The 25,947-nt window shown below is 41.1% G+C and overlaps 1 protein-coding gene across 1 annotated transcript in view; it reads left to right on the plus strand.

Annotated features, from left to right (window-relative positions):
- Positions 1-25,947, plus strand: part of IMPG2 (interphotoreceptor matrix proteoglycan 2) — a 115,124-nt gene that overhangs the window by 29,307 nt on the left and 59,870 nt on the right. The window contains exons 4-7 of the mRNA XM_060234569.1: positions 11,661-11,692; positions 11,792-11,815; positions 24,937-24,986; positions 25,333-25,418. Of these exons, the coding sequence (XP_060090552.1) occupies positions 11,661-11,692; positions 11,792-11,815; positions 24,937-24,986; positions 25,333-25,418 (192 nt within the window). The remainder of the gene's footprint in view (positions 1-11,660; positions 11,693-11,791; positions 11,816-24,936; positions 24,987-25,332; positions 25,419-25,947) is intronic.

A 25,947-nucleotide genomic window follows, 5' to 3' on the forward strand; every position in this document is an offset into this window, starting at 1 on the left:
TGAAACCGTTAACCTCACTTGTCATTGCTCTTACTCCATCAGTAGTGATGGAAACAAGTTTATGCAATGGAAGATTACACTTTGTCACAAAAGAATGGAAAGAGTTGAATATTTCCTGATCAGTAGTTCTCCCTTTTAAAGAAATCATTCCAAGTAGTTCTTCTTTAACACTGAAGTCTTCAAAAACCACCCAGATAAAGACTAGTAACAGGGCTAATGTCTGTAGATTCATCCAGTTGGAATGAGAAAGCAACACCAATTGAAACATCCTCCAACAATTGTTCAATTGTGTCTCCACACATCTTTTCTGTTCGCCACACAACGGTGTTTCTTGACAATTGTACATCTTAAACAGCAGCTATGATTTCTTTCTTATTCTTAAATCCTTCAAAAAGATTGTCTGCTGCTTCAAGAAAACAATCTTACAAATTCTCCTTCATTGAAAGGTTTGCGTTTTTTTTGCGATCAGGTTGCTGACGTTGAAGGATGCCATGGTTGCATTGACCGAATGTGACCTTGGCTTCGCCATCAACTGTTGCTGTGCAGCCAATTTCGATTTATGTTCTTTGAGCTTCAGTTTACGAATTTCACTTTTGGGTGGAAAATCAGCAGCAAACTTATTGCTATGCAGAGCCTTATAATGACACTCCAGATTACCCTTTTTGGGCAAGGATACAGCAGCGTTACAAAGTAGACAACAACACTTGTCTTTCACCATGATGAGAAGTAGTTAATTTCCCATTCATCATGAAAGTGGTAGGTTTTGCTCTTCTTTGGAACACTCATCTTCATTATACTGGGGTGGCTGGGATGCTAAGTTAACACTGGCTGAATCTGGTCCAAAACTGTCACTGTCCCAAAGTATTAAAGATCAGCAGGACCTGAAGACCTCTGGATGGTGCCAAAACCACACATGCAGTTCTAAAAGTAAAAATAAGAATTCATCATACTGGCACCAATAATCAAATACCACCACACCAAACAATCATCAAAAAAACCCAAACATCTGTCCAGCAAACCATGAGACCAAGTGGGGCTGGTGATCTACCTCTGACCCCTCCGCAATCTACTGGTAGATCGCGATCTACCTGTTTGACATACCTGCCACAGATCATTAAAGCAATTCATACCAGAGCTAAAATACATACAAAGACATAGAAACAACAATTTGGGGCTGTTCAGATGCACAGTATAATCAGTTGTCGCTGCTGTTTCATACTGGATTAAAAGTGGCTGATCCAACAGCAGCATCTGCCTCTCAGTATTAACTCATAGTAGCCCCCCCCCCAAAAAAAAAAATCCTCGGAACTGGAGTATTTTGTTACCTAATCCTTTGCGGTGTTTTTTGAGTTCTCCAGTTTCACCTCGTAGTCTCCCCATCTGGATAGTTTTCGACCAACTTCCAGATGTCTGAAGGCTGTCCCAGAGCAAAAGGAGCCTCAGACATTCGGTTTACGGTTGCCATTTTTTTTTTACTACTAAGTGATATGCGCATAACTGCATAACCACAAAATGTTTTAACCTATGCGCATGCGTTTGTGCACATATGTGCATGTGCGCTTAAAAGTGGAGAAAAAAAGAACTGCATGATGCCATCATGTGGACTGCAGAAGACGGTTTTACCACAGAGTGATTTGAATTGCAGTATGGCAGTCTGATCGATAATATCCGGAACAAAGATATTTGGAACAGAACTGGGTCAGTTTAACACGGACTCAACACGCTGTGTGAACAGGGCCTCTATGTACCATTTTGGAGCGATATGAAAAGGTTAAAACTGCACTGCCCTGTTTCTCCTGAAATTTATGCAGCTAGACTACAGTGGCGCATAATGTCATAACAATACCAATTTCATCCATTTTCACATGTTAAATTAGCATTATGGACCATTCCAGACCTAAAAATTGGGAAGAAACCTTTTTATTATTATTGAAGGCTTGGATCAACAGGGATTTTTACATTGGACTAATTGATGAGTTTTCATCATTTTCTTAGCTGAGGTCTAGATATGGCTTGTCAACTTCTGTTGAATGGTAATATTTACAACTACTACATCTGTTGATATCTAAGTATGCCCCTGTGGCATTGACAGTGCAATCCTAAAGAGAGTTACACCAGTCAAAGCCTATTCATTTTAATGGGCTTAGACTACAGTAAGTCTCTTTAGGATTGTACTGTAAGTGTCTCAGTGTCCTCTTTGCTCCTAGAAACTTTAATTGAATCAAGCCAGAAAATAAACCTAAAACATTTGTTTATAAATATTTGATGTTGATCATTACATATGCAGGAATGAGTGCAATAAGGAGCTAAATTTTTCCAAAGCAATGGGATATAGCCTGGATCTTAAGTTGCAACTTATTCAACCAAAAATTATATTTAGGATATACTGGACACCACAGTGACTTTCAAGCAAAGTAGAGTGTCTAACTGTTGGTGTAAGGACATTTCCCTTAAAACATATATTTTGGGTATGTCCACTCATTTGTGTGTGTGTTTTTTTCCGGGAAGAAGTTATTACTCATATCAATTTTAGAATGCACATTAATCTTTTGAGGATGTTTACATACTTTAAAACTAACTGCCCATCTCTTGGAGGCTTACCAATAGCAACAAAAAAAGAACCTCCATGCACTTACAACAACTAAAATTCTTGGAGACATAAATGCCCACCTCTGGTAAATCAGTGGACTGAGGACCTTAGAACTCTATCAGTATTGAAATGCGTGGCATATAGATGATAGCTATGTAGGACTTATTTTTGGATTATTGGAAAGCTTTTATAGAAACTCATCTGTAGATGTGCCACCACTGTTATATTTTTGTCTCTACTTTATATACCCTTTTTTCCTTTCTCTTTTTCTCTTCTAAATTTAGTTGCTGGATTTTGATTTGTCCGTCCTTTTTGCACTTCTCTTCTTTGCCCATCCTGTCATATGGTAGGGGCCCTCCTGGCAACTGGTGGGGGGGGTAGGGAGAATTGCCAAGAGAGTGATGTGGCTATGTCACTTCCAGCATGCTGCGATGTTGTGGTGATGCTCTGGTATTTGGGGGGGGGGGAACTCTATGGTAGAAATGGTTTCTATCATAGAGAGATTCTGTCCAAATACCAGAGTGTCACCCAGGCACCACCAAAAGTGATGTCACCACATCATTGGCAATGTCACCTGGACCTTTTCTTTTCTTTCCTGTTAAGTTTCCCTACTGGCCAGCTAATCAGCAGTGGGGGATGAGTCCATGTCTTCGATTCCTGAATAAGATTTTCAAAAACTGGATATGTATGTTTTTAGGGGAAGCTGGTTGGAGTAGGTGGGTTGATTGAGGGCCTTTTGGGGGGCTTTTTAAAAAAGAAAAAGCCCAACAGGAACTCATTTGCATATTAAGCCACACACCCTGACTGAACCATAAACTGAACCACAAACCAATATGCGGGTTTGTGAATGAAATTGGTTTGTATCAGTTCATGAGCCATTTAAAAATTAAACCTGTGTTTTCTCCTCTCTAGATTCAATAGTTTTTATTTTCCAACATACATATAACAAAGAAAATAAAGATGTACCTATATAACACAAACAAACAGACAATAAATTGGAGAGTAAGAGTTTAAGTCGGTTATTTACAATATATCACATCATTCATATTCCTACTACTTTTCCTTGACCTATTTCATTTATTTCTGGTTCTTACATCATTCTTACCTTATTTCATTAAATCTTTTCAGCCAATCATATACGGGTTGCCAGGTTTCTTTACACTCTTGTATGTTTCCTTCCTTCAGTTTCACTGAAAGAAAGTCCATTTCTGTTGTTTCAAATAATTTTTGAACAATTCTTCTCTCTTAGATTTCTCTGGTAATTTCCAGTATCTCGCATAGACAATTCTTGAAGACGTAGTTGCATGTACTAAGAATGTGGCTATCAACTTAGGTGTGGGGGTTTGATATATGTTCAATAAATTTAACTCAGGTAGATGTTTTACATTTGTTTTTAATGCTTTTTGTAACCAGCTGTGGATTTGGATCCAATATCTCTTTGCTTTTTCACATTGCCACCACATATGGTAGAAAGTTCCAACTGCCTTCTGACATTTCCAGCATCTATTAGAAGTGTCCGCATATATCTTTGATAATTTTTCTGAAGTAGTATACCACCTGTACAGCATCTTATATATGTTCTCTTTAAAGGTGATGATCTAGTCATTTTAATGCTCATTTTCCACAATCTTTTCCAATCTGTAAACTCTGTCGCATACCCGATATTCTGCATCCACTTCACTATACTTTCTTTGATAATTTCATCTTGCATTTTCATTCCTAATAATAAATTACATATATTTTTTAAATTAATTTTTCATTAGTACCCATCAATATTTCATCTAGCTGTTAGGGTTTACAGATACTTTAGCAGAGTTGCGTGGAGAGGACCACACATAAACAAGCCAGGCACACGGTTTAGCTTAAGAATAAAGTAGTTTACATTTACTATGAGGAAAAGGTAGACTGGGATTACTAGAAAACAAAAGAAGGATTCAGTATCCTATCTAGTCTCTAGATTACATCTCGACTCTATGGAGTCCAAACTCTAACTGCATGGAGATCTGAGGGCTTTCCTTCAATGGTCATTATACATATTGACACCCAGCCTGAGCGGGAAGTACGTGCAAACAGAAGCCCGGGCCATCACCTTTAGATCTGCCTTGTTTTGATTTACAAAATCTCGCAATGTGCCCTGGCCTGAGGAATTTGTAACAGGTCCTTTGATCTCTGGTCCCTCTCTCCTCCTTCACAGACAACGCTTGCATTTGGCTTGACATTTTAGAGAGTTTCCATTTAACACTCAAATCTCTCAAATATGCAATTGTGAAATCAATATCAATCTCTTCTCTGGATTCAACCGGAGCAAGAATGCTCTCATACGATTCTGGAAATGAGGAGACAATGAGTGCCTGAAGTTCCTCAGTGGAAACTGTACCTCCTGCTGATCTTAATTCAGCTACAAGAGCCAGAATTCTATCTTGGTGATCTGAGATATCACCCCCTGGGGCAAGACTGAGGGAGTAGAGGCGTTTGCGCAGATACTGCCTCTGGATAAAGATGTGTTGCCCGTACTTTGAATTCAGATTATTCCAAATCTTCTTTACGTGGTCACAATTAACAACAATGGCTGTCTCTTGGGATGAGACAGAACTTAGAATCAGCATCTTGGCTTTAAGCTCGTCTGCATCAAATTTATCTCTTCGCTCTTGAGACAAATCCTCTGGAATTACATAATCCAGCACACATTTTATCTGTTGCACTCCCAGAGCACACTCAGTTGCCATTTTCCATAAAAGGAAGTTATCCTTGGACAATTTAGGGATGCTAAGCTTATGGGAACCTTCCATATTGTATACAACCTGCTCTGGTGGCTGTAACGTCATTCTTTCCTCAGCCAAAGATGCTCTCGCAGAACTTGCAGGCGCTTGCCTCTGTCTGGGTCTTCTTCTCCGACAGGACATCAAAGAGAATCGGTTCTTTGTTCCCAAGTGGCCAGCCAGCGACCACGAGCGATGGGGAAGGAATTCCTTCAGATGCAAATCCGTGAACAATAGACCTGAGCTCTTATTTACATTTCTTAGCTAATTGCCTTGGCTTTTGCTCACAGCTATGAAGCTCACTGGGCCCATAACCTTTTGTTAGGGTTTACAAATACTTTAGCAGAGTTGCATGGAGAGGACCACACATAAACAAGCCAGGCATACAGTTTATCTTAAGAATAAAGTAGTTTACTTTTACTTTGAGGAAAAGGTAGACTGGGATTACTAGAAAACAAAAGAAGGATTCAGTATCCTATCTAGTCTCTAGACTACATCTCGACTCTATGGAGTCCAAACTCTAACTGCATGGAGATCTGAGGGCTTTCCTTCAATGGTCACTATACATATTGACACCCAGCCTGAGCGGGAAGTACGTGCAAACATTCTCATTGGCTACACCTCTCAATGGCTAAACATCAGCATGCGTATACATTCATTTAATTAACTCATGACAACAGGAAGTGAAATTGAAATAAAAACCCAACACTAGCTCGTTCATTTTTCTTTCAAAGCCAAGTTCTTTAACTCTCTTATATCTTGATTGAATGTGCATCTTTGTCCACCAGTCTAGTTGCATATTTCCCTCTATCTTCAAGTTTTCCTGCTGGTTTAACAATGATTGATAATTATATATTTCATCCTATTTGAATAAATTTGGATGCATCAGTGCTTCTACTGGTGATATCCACTTTGGCACCTTCCTGTATATTTGTGGTTTAATCCATTGCCATGCTCTATAGACTGCCCTTCTAATTGTGTGTTTTCTCCTCTCCATGGCTTTTCCCTGAGCCATTTAAATGCTGCTCAACTGTTCAGTTTAAAAGGCTTTGAGCCATTTAAACTGCTTTCTGCTTCCCTCAAAAAGCCATGGAAACCAGAAAGCAGGGGTTTCCAAACAACTGAGCAGCAAGGACTGCCACTCAGCTGATTGGTTTAAATGGATCAGAGCCATCTGAAGCCTGCTTTCTGTTCCCTGTGGCTTTTCACGGGGAGCAGAAAGCAGGAGTTTGCCATTTAAGGCCCCCCAAAAAGCCATGGGAAGCTGAAAGCAAGGGTTCGCAAACAGCTGAGTGGTGGAGACCACTGCTCAGTTTTTTGGTTTAAATGGCCCAGAGTGATCTAAACCAAACAGCTAAGTGGTGGGGAGCTTCCCACCTTTCATCTGTTTCTCATAAAGAGCAGAAAGGTTCTGCTGTTCACAAACTGCGTCAAAATTCTTGGAAGTTCATGGCAGTTCTTCAAACGGCCAACATCACTTTGTGAACCAACCTAAATTCATGATGAACTTTTGATTGTCAGCTAGTTCATGCCCCTCCCTACAAGTGAGGGCACACTCCCTCAGCAACAGCTAGTGCTGCTGAACAAATCCAACAAAATGCACATTTGGGCCCCCTGATTTGGAGTTTTACAGAATTTGGCAAACTATCCATTTTTTCTCAGGAATAGGCCAGTCTTGGCAGTAATTACTGGGCATTTTCTGCTGAGATTGGCCAGGAGCCAAGGCTAAAACTTGGATTTTTCCTGGGACAGTGATGACAGGAAGCAAAAGATTAACACCTCTTCCCAAGTGAAAAATCTCTGTAAGCCGCATGGCTGCTGGCTGTGATTCAGAAAGCTAAGCATGTTGCTCTAAGAGTCTGGGGAGCCTGTTCAATGAGTAAAAAATGGGGAAGGGGGGAATTCAGACAAGAAAAGGAAAACGACAAACGACAAAAAAAAAAGATGCCAAATAAATGTTAAATGGAGGAAATCTGCAAGCAAAAAATGCAAAAGATCTAAAGCATGGGAGAAGGTGTAACGCACAGACCCAGCATTCCATGTCATAAATATATTAGTAAGATGTATGTATATCAAAAGCATTACAAAGGAAGCAGGAAGCTGGTTTCACTCCATTGGGGCTCTTTTTAAGTACTTGTCAGAAGTTTAGTTTAGTCCTCACTGGAACAGTGTAGTGATTTCCATCACTTGTTACCATATAAATATTACCTGTTATTGTATAAATATAACTTGTTACAAATACCACTTATCATATAAATATGGACGGTAAATAGCTTCCTTTAGAAGGAGTAAGGATTGGGGATGCTGAGGAGGAAACAATGATGGATTGTTAATAAGTTATTTTGAAGGCTGCTTTATTAGTATTCCCTTTTACAATTAACTGCATAATGTCTTGGTTGTGTAATGGTATTCACAGCTGTCCTTGCAGGTGGAGTAGGTCTGTTTGCATGATAGCTCAAGGAATGGAATGTGTGATCTCAGTTCCTGTGCCAGGAAAAAAAAACTTTGGTGTCAGTAATTGCCTGAATTGTTTCAGACTGTCTGAAGTCATTGAACCTGCTAGGGAAGAATAAAGAGTAAATTTGTTGCTGTCACTGAGAAGCAGTCACTTGACTTTTCCGACACCATAAGGGCTCAGAAAGGGGTTACAAACGTAACTTTTCACTTTTGAAGGCCTTTTATGAGGCAGATACATCAGCTAAACAGCAACAGTATGAACAGCAAAAGTATGAATCAGGAAAGTGTTCAACTCTGAGCTCAAGATTTCTTATGAACCTCATGCTATTATTGCAAATTGGTGAAGGGAAGAGTGAGGCTTTGGTTTAACTCACCCATTCAGCATTTTTCTATTTGTTTGATAATAATACTGCATGAAACTCTGAGTCCCTTTCAAGTCATAATTCTATTGATTAGTTTAAACTAGGCTTCATTCACTTAAGGGATTCACTATTTTTCAAAAGGGGAGAAAATAATAGAAAACACAGATTCAGTTCAAGACAAGTATCCAATGCTGCGATCCAGTGATCTCTTGGTGCAAGAATAACCCCCTTGTTAACCCCCCCCCCAATTATTTCCTCGAGAAAATTGGTTCCTGGGGTTGCAAGGCCCATGTGGACTATTAATAGCCACTGTGGATAGCGGAAGGCTACATAGAGGAGAGAAAGGAGGCAAAATCTCCCTCTCCTCCTTGTTCCCTCAGCACAGCTCCACTGACAGAAGATGCGGCCTCTCCAAATCCAAAGCCTAGACTACATGGGTTCTACAATCCAAGGAATAATTTTTCCTCAGGGAAGAAAGGACTGCACATGGAGAAAGGAGAACAAGGGAAAGATCCACATCCATCAATGCCTTCTGCTGCCAGATTGAAGAATTCAACAAGCAGTTCCTGTGATAACTGCTCTACTTGCACACACACAAAAATCTGGCAGAGGTAATAGATTCACCTATCTTAACCTGAAGCATGGCTTATTAAATAATGTATGTGGGGGGAGGGGGGGTCAGTGTTTCTGACTATGTAGAGTGCTTTGGTACATTGTGTGAAAACTACCTTCTTGGAGTCCTAAGTCCAGACAAGCTAGGGTAACTACCTAATCTGACAATATCCAGGGTGACAGCATGACTCCATTTGCTGTCAGACCCAAACACTTCTAGTAAGTATTATTTTAAGCCTGCTGGTCTTGACCAGGTCAGCTGTCTAAGTAATTTAGAGAGGGATGACAGTCTGGAAAATAGCCTATTTGCTGTTCAGGTTTCTTCTATTCCATTCTGAGAAAGGGAGACTAGAGAATGGGAAAGTGGATGCTTATGGTAGTCTTCCATTGCAAAGTACTTTTTTTGTGAGTGTATAAACTACTGATGCTTTGATGTCATAATACTCATAATAAATGCTCATGTATAGAGAAAAAATGGTTTCTCTTCAAAGATGTATATTTCAGAATCCCTTATTTCCAGGGACATCTCTGATCGTAACAGGTGTCTTATTCATAGTATATTAAAATGATACATCTAGAATAAATTGTCACACTCCTATTATTGTTTTTATGCTGTCCCTTGTGAGCCTTGTGGTGCCCCTTCCTATGTGTCTCTTTGTGGCCTTGTTTTAATGGATCTGTAGCTATCAGAGGACTGTAGGAATAAACAGTAAACTCTATGAATAGCTGTTTTTCTACTTGTTTCACCATCCAGAATCTTCCTAGGTATTTTAATGCAGTGATTTTGAGATTGTTACTTAGTAGTTGTGTGTGATCTTCAATGGAGAAAGATTTTCTCTGATAGTGAATGACTCCCCCCCCCCCCATGATTGAGGTGGGGTTTTTTTTAACTTTCCTAAGAAAAAGTGGGATACAGAAGGTTAAAGGGGATAGGGGAAAATATAAATTCATCAACAAATACTATGAATAGTTACATACAACAAGTAAAATCAACTGTGTATTAGTGAAAATACATGTTTCAAATGTAGAAGCAGATAATAAAACGTCATTATTGTAGTGTTCAGGAATGAATTCTTTTTTAAAAAAATTAGACAATTCCCCCCCAAATATTAGTGTTAACCTATTAACAATTAAAAAGTTACATCTAAACAAGCAAACAAATTTCTGCACTAAGTTTAAACCATCTTTAAAACCTAGATATGATCTTAATCGTTTGTCAGATTCTGGGTCTTATTCTTAGTGAATGGCTTTTTTCTGATGGAGAAAAGGTTTTCTTTTTAACGGCAGGGCTTTTTTGGAGCAGAAACACAGTTCCAGCTGACTTGGCATCAGGGGTTGTGGCCTAATATGCCAAGGAGTTCTTGCTGGACCTTTTCTTTTAAAAAAGCCTTGTGTGAAACAATGGTGTCATCATGGGTGTAGCCTAATATACAAATGAGTTCCTACCAAAAAAAAGCCCTGTTTAAAGTAATTTTTTCCATGCCAGAGGATACTTGATGGAAAAGTGTCAGTCCCATGTCCATTGTGTGTTCACAGCCTCTGGAATATAGTTACTGATGGTATGGATGCCTGATCCTTAATTGGGAGTGCTTGTATTTAACATATTTATTTAGATTCCTATGGCTCTGTACCTTGAAGGCTTATGGGAGGTAACCAGTTAAGTTAACTATGAAAAAGGTTTACCCACCCAGCAAACTGAATAAAATGTTATCAGATTCAGATTTCTCCATGCTTTACTAGCTTCATTCTGAGTTCTAGAGTTTATAATGATCTAAATGTCAGAAGGCATTACTGCTATAACAGCTATGTTAAGGTTGCTAGTACATGATCATGCTGGTTGGCATTTTAAAAACTGTAGTCATGGCGTTTAAGGATGACTACTGACTCCTGAACCCATGCCTCAGTAATTTAATTCCCTTCAATTGAAGCATGAAAATTAAGGCCTAACAACAGCTATGTTAAGGATCACATCCTAATGTATGTGGAAGGAAATACATTCAACTAAGTGAAACATAGCTTTATAGAGGGCTTTCAGATTGGCTTTCTAAGTGCCCAATCATAGTGGGCAAACTGATGCCTGCTAATGCAGGCAAACAAAACAGGGGGTGATAATTTTCATCACCACATGATGACATCATTTCTGGCATGACCTGGAAGTGCCAGCGTTAAACCAGGGCAATGCTGGTGCTTCTGGGTCACACCAGAAATGACGTCATCACACAGCAATGAAGATCACCACCCCCTGTAGTAAGTATCTCCACCATCTTATGCTTTTTGTTATGTCTGACAACCCTGCTTTCATACTTGGAATTAGAGCAACTGTTCAAATCAGGCACAAGTGACATTTGCTGAGTTGTAAATGCAAGCTAGCATAGTTCACAGAATTCATGCATGCTCATTTTCCATAACTGCCTGCTGCTGTTATATCGCTAACCTTTCTCATCTCTACCTGCTTCCATTATTGCCGCTATTCTGCATTTAGTGGTTGACAGTGATGGTGATGGGAGAGCAGACAGAAGCACTGGAAACAGAGTTACAGGAGATTTGATTTAAATCTATTTCACAGAAAGTCCAGAAATAGAATTTGAACATCCATTTTTGCATGCTACTGAAACCTCAGTCCATTTAGCTCAGTTTTATCTTCTCTAAAAAGCTTCAGTCCTTCAGGGTCTCAGTCAGGAGTCTAAGTTTTCTTTTCCAACTGAATAAATATTGTCCTGGAACTGTGTGTTATTGGACTCTGATCACCTTTAGAGCATCCAGGCCTCTCCAGGCACTGCCAAATAATAAGGAATGGTCTTTTAAAAAATGCAAACATATAATTTCTGAATATGCAGAATACTGATCCTTACCTGCAATCTGTTTTTTTTAATTTTCTAGAAACTGTCCTTTGCTAAAGAAGTAATAGGCAGGTAAGTATCTACATTGTCTTATATTTTATAATACCTTGTTAAAAGTACAAAGCAGTTTCAATAATTTGTAAATCTTTTATTTTATTCTTACATTTTCAGTTCCTGCACTGACTGGACCTGTGGGTAAGTCACTGTTTTAAAGCTTCACAATCCCTTCCTTTTCCAGCTGTGGCAGGTGCTCAGTTTAACACCAGCATCTTAAGACTTTGTTTCCTAAGTATTAAAAAAGGCACTAGAGGTTTACTTAGACTGCAGATCTCCTAGTAGGCTTATGAACCTGTGCAACTTTTGCATGTATGTTCAATATATTGTTGCCTGTTTGAACTTAACATAAAGCCTCATGCCACTGGATGAAAATGTATGTGGAGCAGGAAGGGAGAAAATACTTGCTGAGGGATATATACGGTATGGGGAAATCTTGATTGTACAGACTTTGGCTTGCAGCTTAGTAATATACCTACGAAAGATTTTAAAGCATTGAGTCTGTTTTAGAAGATAGGATTAAGAAGCTCTTTAGACCTGCTATCACAGGCATCGATCCATGTTTTCAAGGAGGCTTAGATGTGTGTTTCCTAACCAGCAGTCTCCCATTTTATGTTAAATGACTTTTAAAACAGAAGAGTTTCCACAGAAATTTGTGATATGGCATGGAGCAGGATATGTTAGTCTGAGATCAGACGAGATTGGGTGTGTTCAGAGTGGTGTGGCCGTAGGTGGATATGTTATTCAAAGGGGGAGAGTTAAACATCTGAATGGCTTTAGCAGGGCAAATCCACAGAGTTATCTAAAGGAACTCTTGGGTTCCAAGCCTGTATATTAAAGTTGCCAGGTCCAACTCAGGAAATATTTGGGGAGTTTGGGGATGGAGGCAGGAGACTGTGGGTGGAGCCAGGAGACTTTCCCATTCCCTATAAATAAATAAATAAAAATACAGCAGTGCAGTCCCCCTGAATACAGTCTTCATTTTCTCATACTCTTTTTTGCATTCAAATGGTTCCACAACAGCTGCACTTCCACTAAATTAAAATGAATACCCACACACTCACAAAGCAGCCAAATAAACAGTTTGCATGCCCATAGTTTTATGATTTCCCTGGGGCAATGTACTCACCAGAATTGCTGAATGTAACAATCTGCTGTATTTCAACCAACTTACACAGAGAGAGAGAGGTCTAGGGGGTGGAGTTTTCCTCTATCCCATACTCAGGTTCTAATTAATACTTTACTATCCTTTCTACAATTCAAACAGCTTCTGAAAGGAATGAAAATGAACAGAGGGACTCTATCACGTCCTCTCTCTTTCTCACACACATACACACTACTCTTCTTGATTCCCCCCACCCCCCTGAAGCTTCAGTCTTGCTGAAATTTAAAGGCACATACAGAAGGAACTGCAAGCTTCTGAACCTGCCTGAGATCTAAAGGCACATTGTGATTGTTGGTGCAGGGCTTCCCGCCACTGGCTAGCTGGCTGGCAGTGGGGAGGAGCCTGCAAAACCAGGGAATCCCCTGCCCAGACCTGAGGACTGGCAAGCCTATTGTATATTGTGTACAAGTCAGTCAGTCAGTCAAAAATTTATTGTGTATAGCCATTGGCCATTTCAAAACAGAACACAAACAGCAAAGCTCCCAATTAACACCTTAAAAATTTCCCAGAAAGGCCAACCTCAAAAAGTTACAGCATTTGATATTACTCTTGCTCTTATCTTCTCAGCTGCAAAGGCAAACAAAGATATTCTATAGGACACATGAGCATCATTGTCATATAACAGAAATATAATCTTTGCATTTCTGAACTTGCTTTTAAGGAGGTTAGTATTCCAGACAGAAATATAATTATGGGGGCGTTGCAGAGTGGACAAGATAGAATATAATGGGAAAGGTTCTCTATCGCAGGAGAACCACAAATGCAATTGTTCTGTTGGGATGTGGAATCGATCAGTTAACAGAGTTGTTTGCATAGTCTGAAAGTGGAGAGCTGTGAAGGATGTTCTGATGTTAAATCAGGAGATATTAACCAGGTATGGGGATCTCAGATGATCATATTTGATTAGTCTGAACCAGAGGGCTACTTTAGGTTTTAGGATTAGAGAACAATCTACCAAGCCAGCTGGAACTGTGTGGAACTGCGTTCTTGTGCGTTCCTGCTCAAATAATGCCCTGAACATAAGTGGTTTGCAACTTGCTGCTACAATTTGTCCCAGTTAGAAGGCTATTGAAAAAGCATTCCACAAACAAAACCAGGGACTTAAATTAAATGTGTCACTGTGAAGCCTGCTTAGGCAATCTTTTACTAATGCAGAGAAATCAAATAAAACTAGAGATGTTTTCAAGCATTTGTATTCATAAATAAGTCCACTGAGTTCAGTGGGAAGTTTTCTATGTTTAAGTCCACACGGAATTGAAAAATTAATAACACAGTATTTGGAATCAAACTCAGAATGAAAAATGTAAAAATAGTGGGTTTCACCAATGATATTAGAGAGAAAATATAGCAAATATAATTAGATGTGTATATTCATGTTCCTTAGCTATCCTTAGGAGACTTTCTTCCCAGCATTACAAAGAAGCAGAGGCAACAGTGCTTTGTGTGATTCTGTTTACTTTGAAAAGTGTCAGTCTATCATGATAAAATCAAGAAAAAAATGTTCCACATATCACAGCTATCAGTTAATTTGTTTAACAATTTCTTCAATTTATAGCACAATGCTAAGAGAACAGGCTCACTGATACAATAGAATTCTGTGGCTTGATATTGTTGGCTCTTATAATGGAAATGTTTAAGCCCCACTGTGGAAAGACCATAAGATTACCATTCATTTTTCCTACATTTTGTCTGTTTTTTAAAAATTGGTGTTTGGGGGTACAGATAGGTAGCCTCGCCTAAGGCACCAAATAGCCTGGCCCTGGTAACAATACAAGAAGCAATGCCAGGAATGCATATTCTCTCCTTTCTCATAAATCAGAAGAACAAGAAGTAAAAGCCTATTAATTAACAGTACAGGTTTCTACTTGGTGTTGTTTGTTTTGTTTTTCCAAGACCTGGAGAAAAGCCCAAAATAGTTAGACCACATTGTTGTATATTTGGCTTGTTTTACCTCCTTTCACAAATTTGTTTTTCCCCCAATCTTCCTTTGTTGTTCCCCCATCTTCCTTTGGCCAGACAAAAAGCTAAATAATGCCACAACAGTTCCTAGCCTCAGGTACCAAACTTGGGTTTTTCTAAGGCACATTAGGGAGAAAACAAAGATATGACACCTATAGCTTTACTTTCAGCTTTCCTCATTCCCTGGGATGAAGAGTAATCAATAGTGGTGAGATATTGTTCATGGCTTGCTTTGGGTCAGAGTTTTATCCACTTTGTCTTTTCTTAAGGCGGACAGGCTTTGCATTGTCCAGAAGCCTCTGCTGGTTTAAATGGGATGGATTGCAGAGACTGCATCACACCATTATTCCAGCATCTGCACTGCTTCCCTGTTATTCCATGAGCATACTTCAAAGGCCTGCTTCCAGTGCAATCAAAGGCCAGCTGTGACTTGTTTGATACACATTTTAGTGATAAAATTGCTTATATCCACCAGGATTTAGACACCAAAATTTTGGCAGGACAGTATCAGAATTACTGTAGAGTACATTGTGCTATTGTCTGGATGAGTTTCAGTTATTTTTGGCCTAAGGATGTGAAAAAGCTGCATGAAGCAGAATGTCATATCCTGTCAAAGCTCATGCCTTGTCCATCATGACACTAGATGAAAGGGGATTTTCAGTTCGGATCAAGGGAGCAGTAAATGATTTACAGGCGGAGACCATCCCTGCTGCTTGAAAGGAGGCAGTAGTGAAACCCTTAGAGGAAGTTCTTCCTAGACTAAAATGACTGGAATAACAATTGGTTGGCAGCAGTATCTCTTTTTGAGGGGAAGGTTATTTGAGTATGTAGTAGTATATACCTTCAGACTTTTGGGGGGGGGGGGGCGGAGACTCATTATTTAGCTTCAGTTCCGATTTTGAAGTTGAAAGTGCCTTAGTTGCTCTGATGGATAACTTTTCCCAGAACTGAGCCTGGGAGAATGCAGCCTTTCAGCACTATTGAGAATGGTCCTATTGGCGTGAGGGGTATCAGACCCACTGCACTCTAGTGGTTCCAGTGCTAGGCTTCCTAATCCCCAGGTCCCAGCGGGGGATCCCTTGGTTTTACAGGCTTCCCCCCGCCCCCAGCCAGCTGGCCGGCGGGGGAAGCCCCTCCCCCATAGTCACCATGTATCTCTAGAGCTCTGGCAGGTTTAGAAACCTGCAAAAGGTCCATTTTAAAAAATGTGTGCCTTTAAGGTTGAGCAGGAAACAGGAAGCGCTTCATGGGGAAGAGTCAGCAGCAGTTTTGTCAGAGCACAGACCCTCCATTTGTTTTGCTTTCGTTTTCAGAGCAAGTAAAGTTGTGGAGGAACCAGACCCAATAAATGTGTGTGTGTGTGAGAGAGAGAGAGGGAGGGGGCAGGGGATTCCCTGGTTTGGAGGCTCTCCTCCCGCTTTAGAAAGTGGAGGGGGGGAGGCAAATGTCTACTGGGCACTCCATTATTTCCTATGGAGAATGATTCTCATAGGGAATAATGGGGAATTGATCCGCAGGTATCTGGGGCTCTGGGGGGGGGGATATTCTTTGAGGTAGAAGCACCAAATTTGCAGCATAGCATTTGTTGCCTTTTCTCAAAACAGCCTCCAAGTTTCAAAAGGATTGAACTAAAGGGGCCAATTCTATGAGCCCTCAAATAAGGTGCCCCTATCCTTCATTATTTCTATTGGAGGGAAGGCATTGAAAAGGTGTGCAGTCCCTTTCAATGTGATGGCCAGAACTCCCTTTGGAGTGATCGGCCTCAATCCCGTCATCTTTGGCTGTGGGTTTGGAGGCTGTGGTGGGCTCGCTGAAGCAGAGTAGGTTGAAACTGAACCACTCAAAGATGGAGGTTCTGTGGCTGGGGGGACCAGGGTTGGAGCTGGAGTGTAGGTTGCCTGCTCTTGATGGGGCACCCTCAACACCGGTAACAACAGTCAAGAGCTTGGGAGTGACCTTGGATGCCTCTCTTCCAGTGGAGGCCCAGGTCACACACATTGCTATAACTACGCCAGGTCAGGCAACTAGCTCGCCTCCTGCCTCATTCAGACCTAGCCACGGTAATCCATGCAGTGGTCACCTCCAGGCAAGATTACTGTAATTCACTCTACTCTGGCCTACACTTAAACCTGAAAACTAGGGTAGCCAGTCCCCAGGTAAAGGCAGAGGATCCCCCTGTTTGGAGGTCCTTCCTCACTTCAGGGTCAGAAAGCGGGGGGGAGGGTGGGTAGTGTCTGCTGGACACTCCATTATTCGCTAAGGAGACCGAATCCCATAGGTAATGGAAAATTCATCCACAGCTATCTGGGGCTCTGCGGGGACTGTGTTTGGGGTAGAGACATCCAGTGCCTCTCCCCAAAATACCCACCAAGTTTCAAAAGGATTAGACTAGGGGGTCCAATTCTATAAGCCTCAAAAGAAGGTGCCCAATCCTTCACTATTTCTAATGAATGGAGGACATTTGAAACATGTGCAGTCCCTTTAAATGTGATGGCCAGAACTCCCTTTGGAGTTCAATCATGCTTGTCTCACCCTTGGTCCTGGCTCCACCCCCAAAGTCCCCAGATATTTCTTGAATTCGACTTGGCAACCCTAATTAATTCTGTTATAAGTCGACAAAGGAAAACCTGTATTCTAGCATCGCAAAACAAAGGGTGAAAGAAGACCATGAAACACAAGATTGCTGTAGAGATTTTCAGCAGGATGGGAGCTGTGGGCTCCATGTTGAGAAATCACCATAGGGGCCAACTTTGGATTGGTAACACCATGAAAAGGGAGAATGAGCTTCATCCTTCTCCCTTACCCCTTTTTTGAGCCCAAAGAGCCATAGTCAGCAGAACTTGCAGAACTGACATGCTACATGATGATCCATGTTTCTACCAAAGTTTCTTTATAAAGTTGGTGTCACAAAATGGTTTTTTTTGTGCCATAGTTTGTGGACCCTGCTGTGAAATGTGATTCAGTGTTGCATTTCAGAGGGTCCAATCATAAGTATGAATCTATGAGAGATCTGTCCTTTAGATATCCGATTTCGTGACATGATGGTGTGGAGATGATTGAGTAAACTTCCGTGCCATAAACAATGGCCAGCGATGCGATAAGCGAGTAGATGTTGAGTTTGTGGTGCTCACCCACAAAGTTTCGAAAATTCATTCTTTGACATTCTGAGGATCCATGAGGATCTATGGTCTGGAACTCTATTCTTGCTCCATGGGATTGCCACGAACTCATGGACCCATAACTTCTGTGGTGCAGACTCTACCCATGGACATGATACATGGTTTGATGTTGATGTTCAGATGATCCCGAGCAAAAACCATGAGGATCCATGTGGTTCCATGGTGCAGGACCAGTTTTTGCTCCATGGTGTCACCACAAAACTGTGGATGCACGGTAATGGGATATAAGTTGTGGCCATTGACATGATATATTACTTGAGGGAGAGCTTGGGATGATATGAAGCAAGAACAGAAAAATCTATTAGGATCCATGGTGCAAGACCAGTTTTTGCTCCAAGGTGTCACCAAAAAGCTGTGGATCCATGGTTTTAGGATATAAGTTGTGGCCATTGACATAATGTATGACACCAAGGGGAGCTTGGGGTGATCCGAAGCAAGAACAGAAAGATCTATTAAGATCCGTGGTCTGAAACCAGGTTTTTGGTCCCTGGCACTGCCACGAAGCCATGGATCCACGATTTCTGTGGTACAAACTCTGCTCATGGACATGATATGTGATTGGATGGTGAGCTTCGGGGGATCTGAAGCAGAAATCATTGGAATCCATGCAGAATTGTGGTTCAAAACCAAGTTTTTGGTCCCTGGCGCTGCCACAAAGCCATGAATCCATGATTTCTGTGGTGTAAACTCTGCCCATGGACATGATATGTGACTGGATGGTGAGCTTGGGGGGATCCAACACAAAAATCATGTGACTCCATGAGGATCTGTGGTCCAAAACCAAGTTTTTGGTCTCTGGCGCTGCCATGAAGCCGTGGATCCATGATTTCTGTGGTGGAAGATGGCTTGCAATTAACAAAAACAGATCACCATGCTGAATGAAACAGCGATATTTCTGCTTTGGTGTCCCTCCTATGACTGTATCTAATCCTGATGCAAATTTCCATTGCAAACAGAGGAAGCAACCCCAAAATATAAAATATGTGTTCTCATTTGCCACTGCAGGTGTGTGTGTGTGTGTATCTGTGCCAGCATAGCTTCAATATGGCTACAAGCTTCAGTGCATTTAAAATGAAGTTTAATTTTAAAATTTGGAGGCTGACAGTGCAATTGACAGTGCAATCCTAAACAGAGTTAGGATTAGAAAGGTGTAACTATATTTAGGACATCTTGTAAATCTCTAGCTGATTATCATTAGAGAGTAGTTTTAGTTAATGCAGGCTAATTTAAAGGCATACTTAAAAAAAAAATTGTAGTGGCATCCTAAGCAAAGCTACACAAGTCTAAACCCATTTACTCCAATGGATTTAGAAAGGTGTAATTCTGCTTACTGGGAGAGATGGCATATTGGTATAGTCCAATCTTGTCAAATCTCAAAAGCTAAGCAAGGTCAATACTTGAATGGGATGCCAAGTTCTGCAGAAAAAAAAGGCAACAGCAAACCACTTCTTAGTTGCCTTGAAAGCTCCTTGGTGGAGCAACTTGATGGCAATTATGCATGTACATAACACTGCTTAGTATGGCACTATAACAAGGGTGGCCAAAACTTGCTTAATGTAAGAGCCACGTAGAATACACAACAGATGTTTGAGAGCTGCAAAACAAGAAGGGAGGGAAGCAAATAAATGGGGGAAGGAGGACGGAGGGAGAGGTTGAAAGAAAGCAACTTTAAATACTTTCTCCAAGCTACCAACTGGTTTGACTTGGAGAAGTGATTTAAAGAAAGAAATGCCTTCTCCAAGCTGGCCGACAGGATGGTGGGGGCTTTGAGAGCCACACAATATGTGTGAAAGAGCCACATGTGGCTCCTGAGCCACAGTTTGGCCACCCTTGCACTATAAATTGATTTTTGTGCTATGGAAATGCTTAAAATGGCATTATGTTCTAGCAGTGGCTGGTAGTTTTTGTTTTTTAAACGTTTTTTGTTTTTTTAAATTTGTTTTTTAAATGGTTCTTGCATATTTGTCAATATGTCAAAAAGGTCCCTGAAGTTCAGGTGATATGCAAATACTGAGTAATCTGTTAACAGTCTAATTCTGTTAACAGAATTTGGTGAAAATGAGGGCTATGATTAAAAATAGTTGTACTTCCATAGAAAGTCTTACACAAAGTTGTTCTGTTGCAGCTGTGACTAATCCTGTCCCAACACCTGTCCCAACAACAAAAAGTTCCAGGAATAGTTCATTTGGGTTTCCTGCCTGTTGCATAACTCTAGGATGAAAGCTTGCTCCAATCCAGCTGACATTTTCTTAATGACTTGGTTATTTGGAAATTGTTCAAATTTGAGCCTTTAAACTAGCATTGATGCTATTGTTGGGATTTTATCTTGCTTAGTATATAAAACAAACAAAACCCCAATCTGAAACAGCATCCAAAACATTTTTTTAAAGTAACAAGTTAGTAATTAAAACTGGCATCTAGTTAGAACTATGGGGTGCCTTTGTAATTGCCATTGTATGCTAAACATATCTCAGCCACAATGATAATGAGAACTGTACTTAAAAGCAAACTTCCATTCTCAATGTTCAGCAAGAGCCTACCCATTCTTGGAAGGACAGGAGAGCCTCCACTTCATCCTCACTGCTTCTGCCACAATCTCTTCCTCCTCTGGCCCACCCACTACCAGTTTTTATGCACCTTCTTCAATTTGTGCAGCAGTCCAAATGGCTGTGTAACCCCCAGCAATTTGGGTTTTGAAAGTTTTTTTGTTTGTGTAGGTTTTTCACTTTCTAAATTATTTATTTTAAAACATGTCAGTTTTTCCTGCAAATCTGGTGTCCCCCTGGTTTGCAGAGTCCTGAATAACAGCTGACCACTTTGCATGCAATTGGAAGCCCTGCCGTTATCTATTAGATATGTATGTGTAGACACCAGGAGAAATTTTTAGCATTTGATTCTTTGGATTTGCCAGACTTGTGCTGCAGAAAAATGGGATCCTAGCTAAACTGAAAGACCTCTACTGAGTGTCAGCACTTTTCTCCACCCCCATAGAGGTTAAAATTAGAACTTTCTGGTGCTTGACTTTGTTTTCCTGCAAAGAATAAAAAAATGTGTTTCTTTTCCCTGAAAAGAATAAGGAACCCCATATGAGTAGAAAGTGCTGCTTCATAGGATTGCCAAGTCCAATTCAAGAAATATCTGGGGACTTTGGGAGCGGAGCCAGGAGCAAGGTTGTGACAAGCACAATTGAACTCCAAAGGGAGTTCTGGCCATCACATTTAAAGGGGCCGCATACCTTCCCTCCTTTGGAAATAATGAAGAATAGGGGCATCTTTTGGTGGGGCTCATAGAATTAGATCCCCTGGTCTAATCTTTTTGAAACTTGGAAGGTGTTTTGAGGAGTGTCACTGGATGCTATGCTGCAAATTTGGTACCTCTACCTCAAAAAACAGCCCCCCCAGCCCCAGATACCCATAGATCAATTTTCCATTCTACCCTATGGGAATTGGTCTCCATAGGGAATAATGGACTGCCCAGTAGACATCTCCCCCTGCTTTCTGTCAACCCTGAAGTGGGGGGAGGACCTCCAAACTGAGGGGATTCCTTGTCCCCACCTGGGAATTGGCAACCCTACCTCTTACATACGGCACACATCAATTCTGTGCGCTCTGTGGCTGATTGACTGGTCCAGCGCATCATTGAGAAGTTTAAAGATATTGCATGTAGACTGGGCAGTATGTTTTATGCTAGAAGTCAATAGGTGCCTTCTTTACAGTTGTAATACTTCAGTGTCAGAATGCCAATCTAAAAGCTCAGACTAGATGATTAGTCAACAATGAGCTCTGTGGGAAAGTTTTTATTGTCTATTATTGCAAATAATAAGTAAAAGTACAGTAGCCCTTATATCACAGTTCTATTTTGTATTTCTTTGAATCTAAAAACTCAGACCAGAATCTGCTTAAGAACAAGGCATATCACAAGAGTTCTGAAAACCATATAGGGCAGCGCTGTCAAACATGTGGCCTGGGGGCCGAATCAGGCTCCCAGAGGGCTCCTATCAGGCCCCCGAGCAACTGGCTTTTGTCCGCTTCCTTCTCCTTCTCTCTTGCGTCCTTCTGCAAAACAGCTTGCTTTACAAGGCTTGCTCAATTGCATAGGAGCTACAGAGCAAAACCTCTATTTTCTCCATTGATTGAGGCTCCTCCCCCTCCTGGTTCCCTGGGAAGGGAGGGAAAGAGCCAGAACTTCCTTTGCCCAGTTCCCTGGATCCCATGGGAAAAATACAAAAAAAGGACTTTTAAGACCAAAAAGTGCTAATTTTTTTTTAAAAAAAATCTTTAGTTGTGCTTGTCTGTGTCCTTTAAAAAGTTCATATCTCTGCTACTTAATCCTAATTAGGTACACACCTGGCCTGGCCCAATATGGCCAAGCCCGGCCCAACAAGGTCTCATTTTTGTCAGATCCGTCCCACACTCCTGATATAGGGTATGTGTAGATTGCTATGCTTTTCTTTTTAAAAAAAAGAAGGTCTGGGGATGGGAAGGTAAGGAGGATTATGTGCTGTTATATGAAGGCAGAGGTGGGACAATGAGTACAGGTACAGATGGAAATAAGGGGCAGGACAGGTGGCTGGCTAATGTATTTTCCAAATAACTGATGCCTGAGATCCAGGCCTCTATAGATCCAGTCCTGGTTAAATGTATTGTATAAACAAATAGCTGAAGCATTTAATTCCTAGTCAGAGAATTGAGAAGTCCAAAGATTCCAGTTCAACTAAAATGGAAGGTAGCTATATATTTTCTGGGCTGTGTTGTTGTCATTTATATGATAAAGGCTTGTTATAAAACTCCTTTAACTCCCACAGGGACTATTCTTACAGTGATCCCTATCTCCTCTCCTGTCTAGTATTTTTGACCAGCAGGCATTTGAAAGAAACTGCTTGAGTCAGTGTGGCAGAGTGGTTAAAGTTTTGGACTAGGTAAAATGTCTAGGTTCATATTCCCAGCACACCATGAAATTCACTGAGTGTATTTGGACCAACCTCTCAGTATAATCTTGTTCACAGGGTGCATGAGGATAACATCAGGGAATGCCATGTATGCCATCCCAAGTTTTTTGGAGGAAGGATAGGGAAAATATAATAGATAAGCAAGGTAATATGTTATCTAATGACATTAGCAGAAATTAGTAGGCAGAAAATGTGGAAAATAGAGTTTATATTCTGGCCAATTGGCTGGATACTCTTACTTTGAAGTGTCTTCCTTGAATAATTATTCCTTATCTGCTATATGTATGAACTTCAGGACTTATCATTTTCAGTATTTTTGTGGTGCTTGGTACTTTTTGGAACAAGATCTCAACCTGGCAAGAGTCTTCTGCCCTGCTACGGTTTTTAACATATAATGTGCTCTTTATTCCTATAAATTGTTCCTGTAGAAAATGCTGGGTACTAAGGTAAATCCGTAAATGACTCCTTTCAGTGGGAAGGGGCATGTCAGTCTCCTTTGATTAATTCAGGACATTCTGTATTTAAAATGAATCAATGCTTCAGTAACTTCATTTCTCTATATAACTTTACTAGTTGTTGAAAAGCATTGAGAATAAATCTTGTAATACATTAAGCATGAATTCGTACATGTTGTAAAGGTATAAGGATACCAATTTGAGTTTCAGAAAATGTACAAGAAAAGAATTTAATTCTTAGTTCAGCAACTTTGAGTTACAAAAAATATTGGTCTCAAGATTATATATTATTATATATTACAGCCCAGTCCAGATGACCTGTCTGTGCATTGACTGACTGTGTGGGAAAGGAGAGCAGGCACAAGCGCTCTGGCACCTAACCGCCCCCCCCCCCCCCCGCATGATAAACTGCAAAACTGAAACATGCAGAAGCTGTCTCTGTGTTCCTCACCCTACCCCGATCTGTGAAGCTGCTTTACTAGCATTGCCAAATCCAATTCAAGAAATATCTGAAGACTTTGGGGGCGGAGCCAGGAGACATAGGGGGTGGAACCAGGAACAAGGGTGTGACAAGCATAATTGAACTCCAAGGGAGTTCATTTCAGTTGTTTATTGCCATCACATTTAAAAGGACAGCACACCTTTTTAAATGCCTTTCTTCCATAGGAAATAATGAAGGATAGGGGCACCATCTTTTGGGGCTCATAGAATTGGACCCCCTGGTCCAATCATTTTGAAACTAGGGGGGTACTTTGGGGAGAGGCACTAGATGCTATACTAAAAATTTGGTGCCTCTACCTCAAAACATAGCCCCCCCAGAACCCCCAATACCCACAGATCAATTCCCCATTATTGCCTCTACCTCAAAACATAGCCCCCCCAGAACCCCCAATACCCACGGATCAATTCCCCATTATTCCCTATGGGAATCATTCTCCATAGGGAATGATAGAGTGCCCAGTAGACATTTCCTTCCCCTCCACGCTTTCTAAAGCGTGGCCTCCAAACCAGGGAATCCCCTGCCCCCTCCCTCTCTCACACACACAAATACTTACTGGGTCTTGTTCCTGCAGAACTTTACTTGATCAGAAAACGAAAGCAAAACAAAGGGAGGGGCTGTTTCCTCCTTCCTGCTCAGCCTTAAAGGCACATATTTTAAAAATGGACCTGCAGGAGCTCTAAAACTGCATGGTGACTGTGGGGGGCGGGGCTTCCCCCGCCGGCCAGCTGGATGGGGGCTGGGAGAAGCCTGTAAAAGCGGGCGATCCCCCGCTGGGACCTGGGGATTGGGAAGCCTATGCTTTACTGATCACAAGGAGGGAGTGTACGCACAGGCACTTCCTCCATGTGTTCTTACCATGCAGATGACTCATTGATTGTGTGACGACACAGGACAGGGCCAGTGTGCTTGTGTCTGCACCTCATCCAAATTGTGTTTTGAAGAGTACTCTCCTCTGGTTTGTAAATGATACCTAGTATATACTGGAGAGGAGCAAGGTAGTTATTGAAAGGATTATTTTAGCTCTAGTTTTACACTCTGTTCTTTTATTTTTCAGGTTTGGATTGTCAACACCTCCTCCGGTTGGTGTTGCCACCACTTTGAGAGGTAAGTTCTCTACTCAGAACTGCTGAGAAGGCTTATGCTTACAGTGATGTTTACATGGTTTATTCATGAGACTTGAGGGCTCTCTTTTGCATGGCATCTTTGGGGCTTCCCTCCTAGCTTTTATAACTGAAAAGCCTTGAATACCATTGCAATGATTGGGAAAGGCCTGCCATATTAAAAACACATTTATGAACTGTTGAAGACATTTTGTTTTGACACATTTTGTTAGCACAGTTTTAGTTATTTGGTGATGTGAAACAGATAGGCTGACAGTAATGCAGTAATTGTCTAAAGACATTAAGGTATTTGTAAATCAATTCACAATGCCACTTGTCTTTTTCCTAAGACGCAGCTGCCGAAGTTCTGCCCCCTGATGAGGTTTCAGTTGAGACGCCTTCAGAAACAATTACTGACAAGATTGAATATGTTGAAGTAAGTGTGTGGAATTTTTCTTTGCATTTTGGAAGTAGGGAATTGCATTTATGTTTCATTAGTTTTGTGCAAGTGATGAAAACACTCTATATTCAATGCATAAATGCAGTGCATAAATGGCTGCAGGCTTTGTTCCTGACCTTCATGCTTAGATTTATCTGCCTAGTGCACAGATCCCATCTCTGTATGCACATAGACTCTGTGCACAAGGTACAATCAGTGCTCAGAGGGTGGGGACACAGCTTGCTGCTACAGTCCCATTTTCCTAGCACATGTTAATTGTACACTGTATCAGTTGTCTGTAGGCTTCCCAACCCTCCCGCCCTGGCGGGGGACCCCAGTTTTTCCAGCCTCTTCCCCCGTTCCCCAAAAAAACGGAAGCGGGGGGAGGCTGCACTGCTGCCGCCTCTTCTCCGTAGCTGCTCCTCCGAGATGGGCTCACCCTGAGCCCATCTCAGAGGAGCAGCTACGGAGAAGCGTGGCGAGCCCCGAATCTGGGTCCTTCTAGGACCCCGAGCAGCAACGCTGG

Source organism: Heteronotia binoei, chromosome 3, assembly GCF_032191835.1.
Source record: "Heteronotia binoei isolate CCM8104 ecotype False Entrance Well chromosome 3, APGP_CSIRO_Hbin_v1, whole genome shotgun sequence".
In the NCBI taxonomy this organism is placed as follows: domain Eukaryota; kingdom Metazoa; phylum Chordata; class Lepidosauria; order Squamata; family Gekkonidae; genus Heteronotia; species Heteronotia binoei.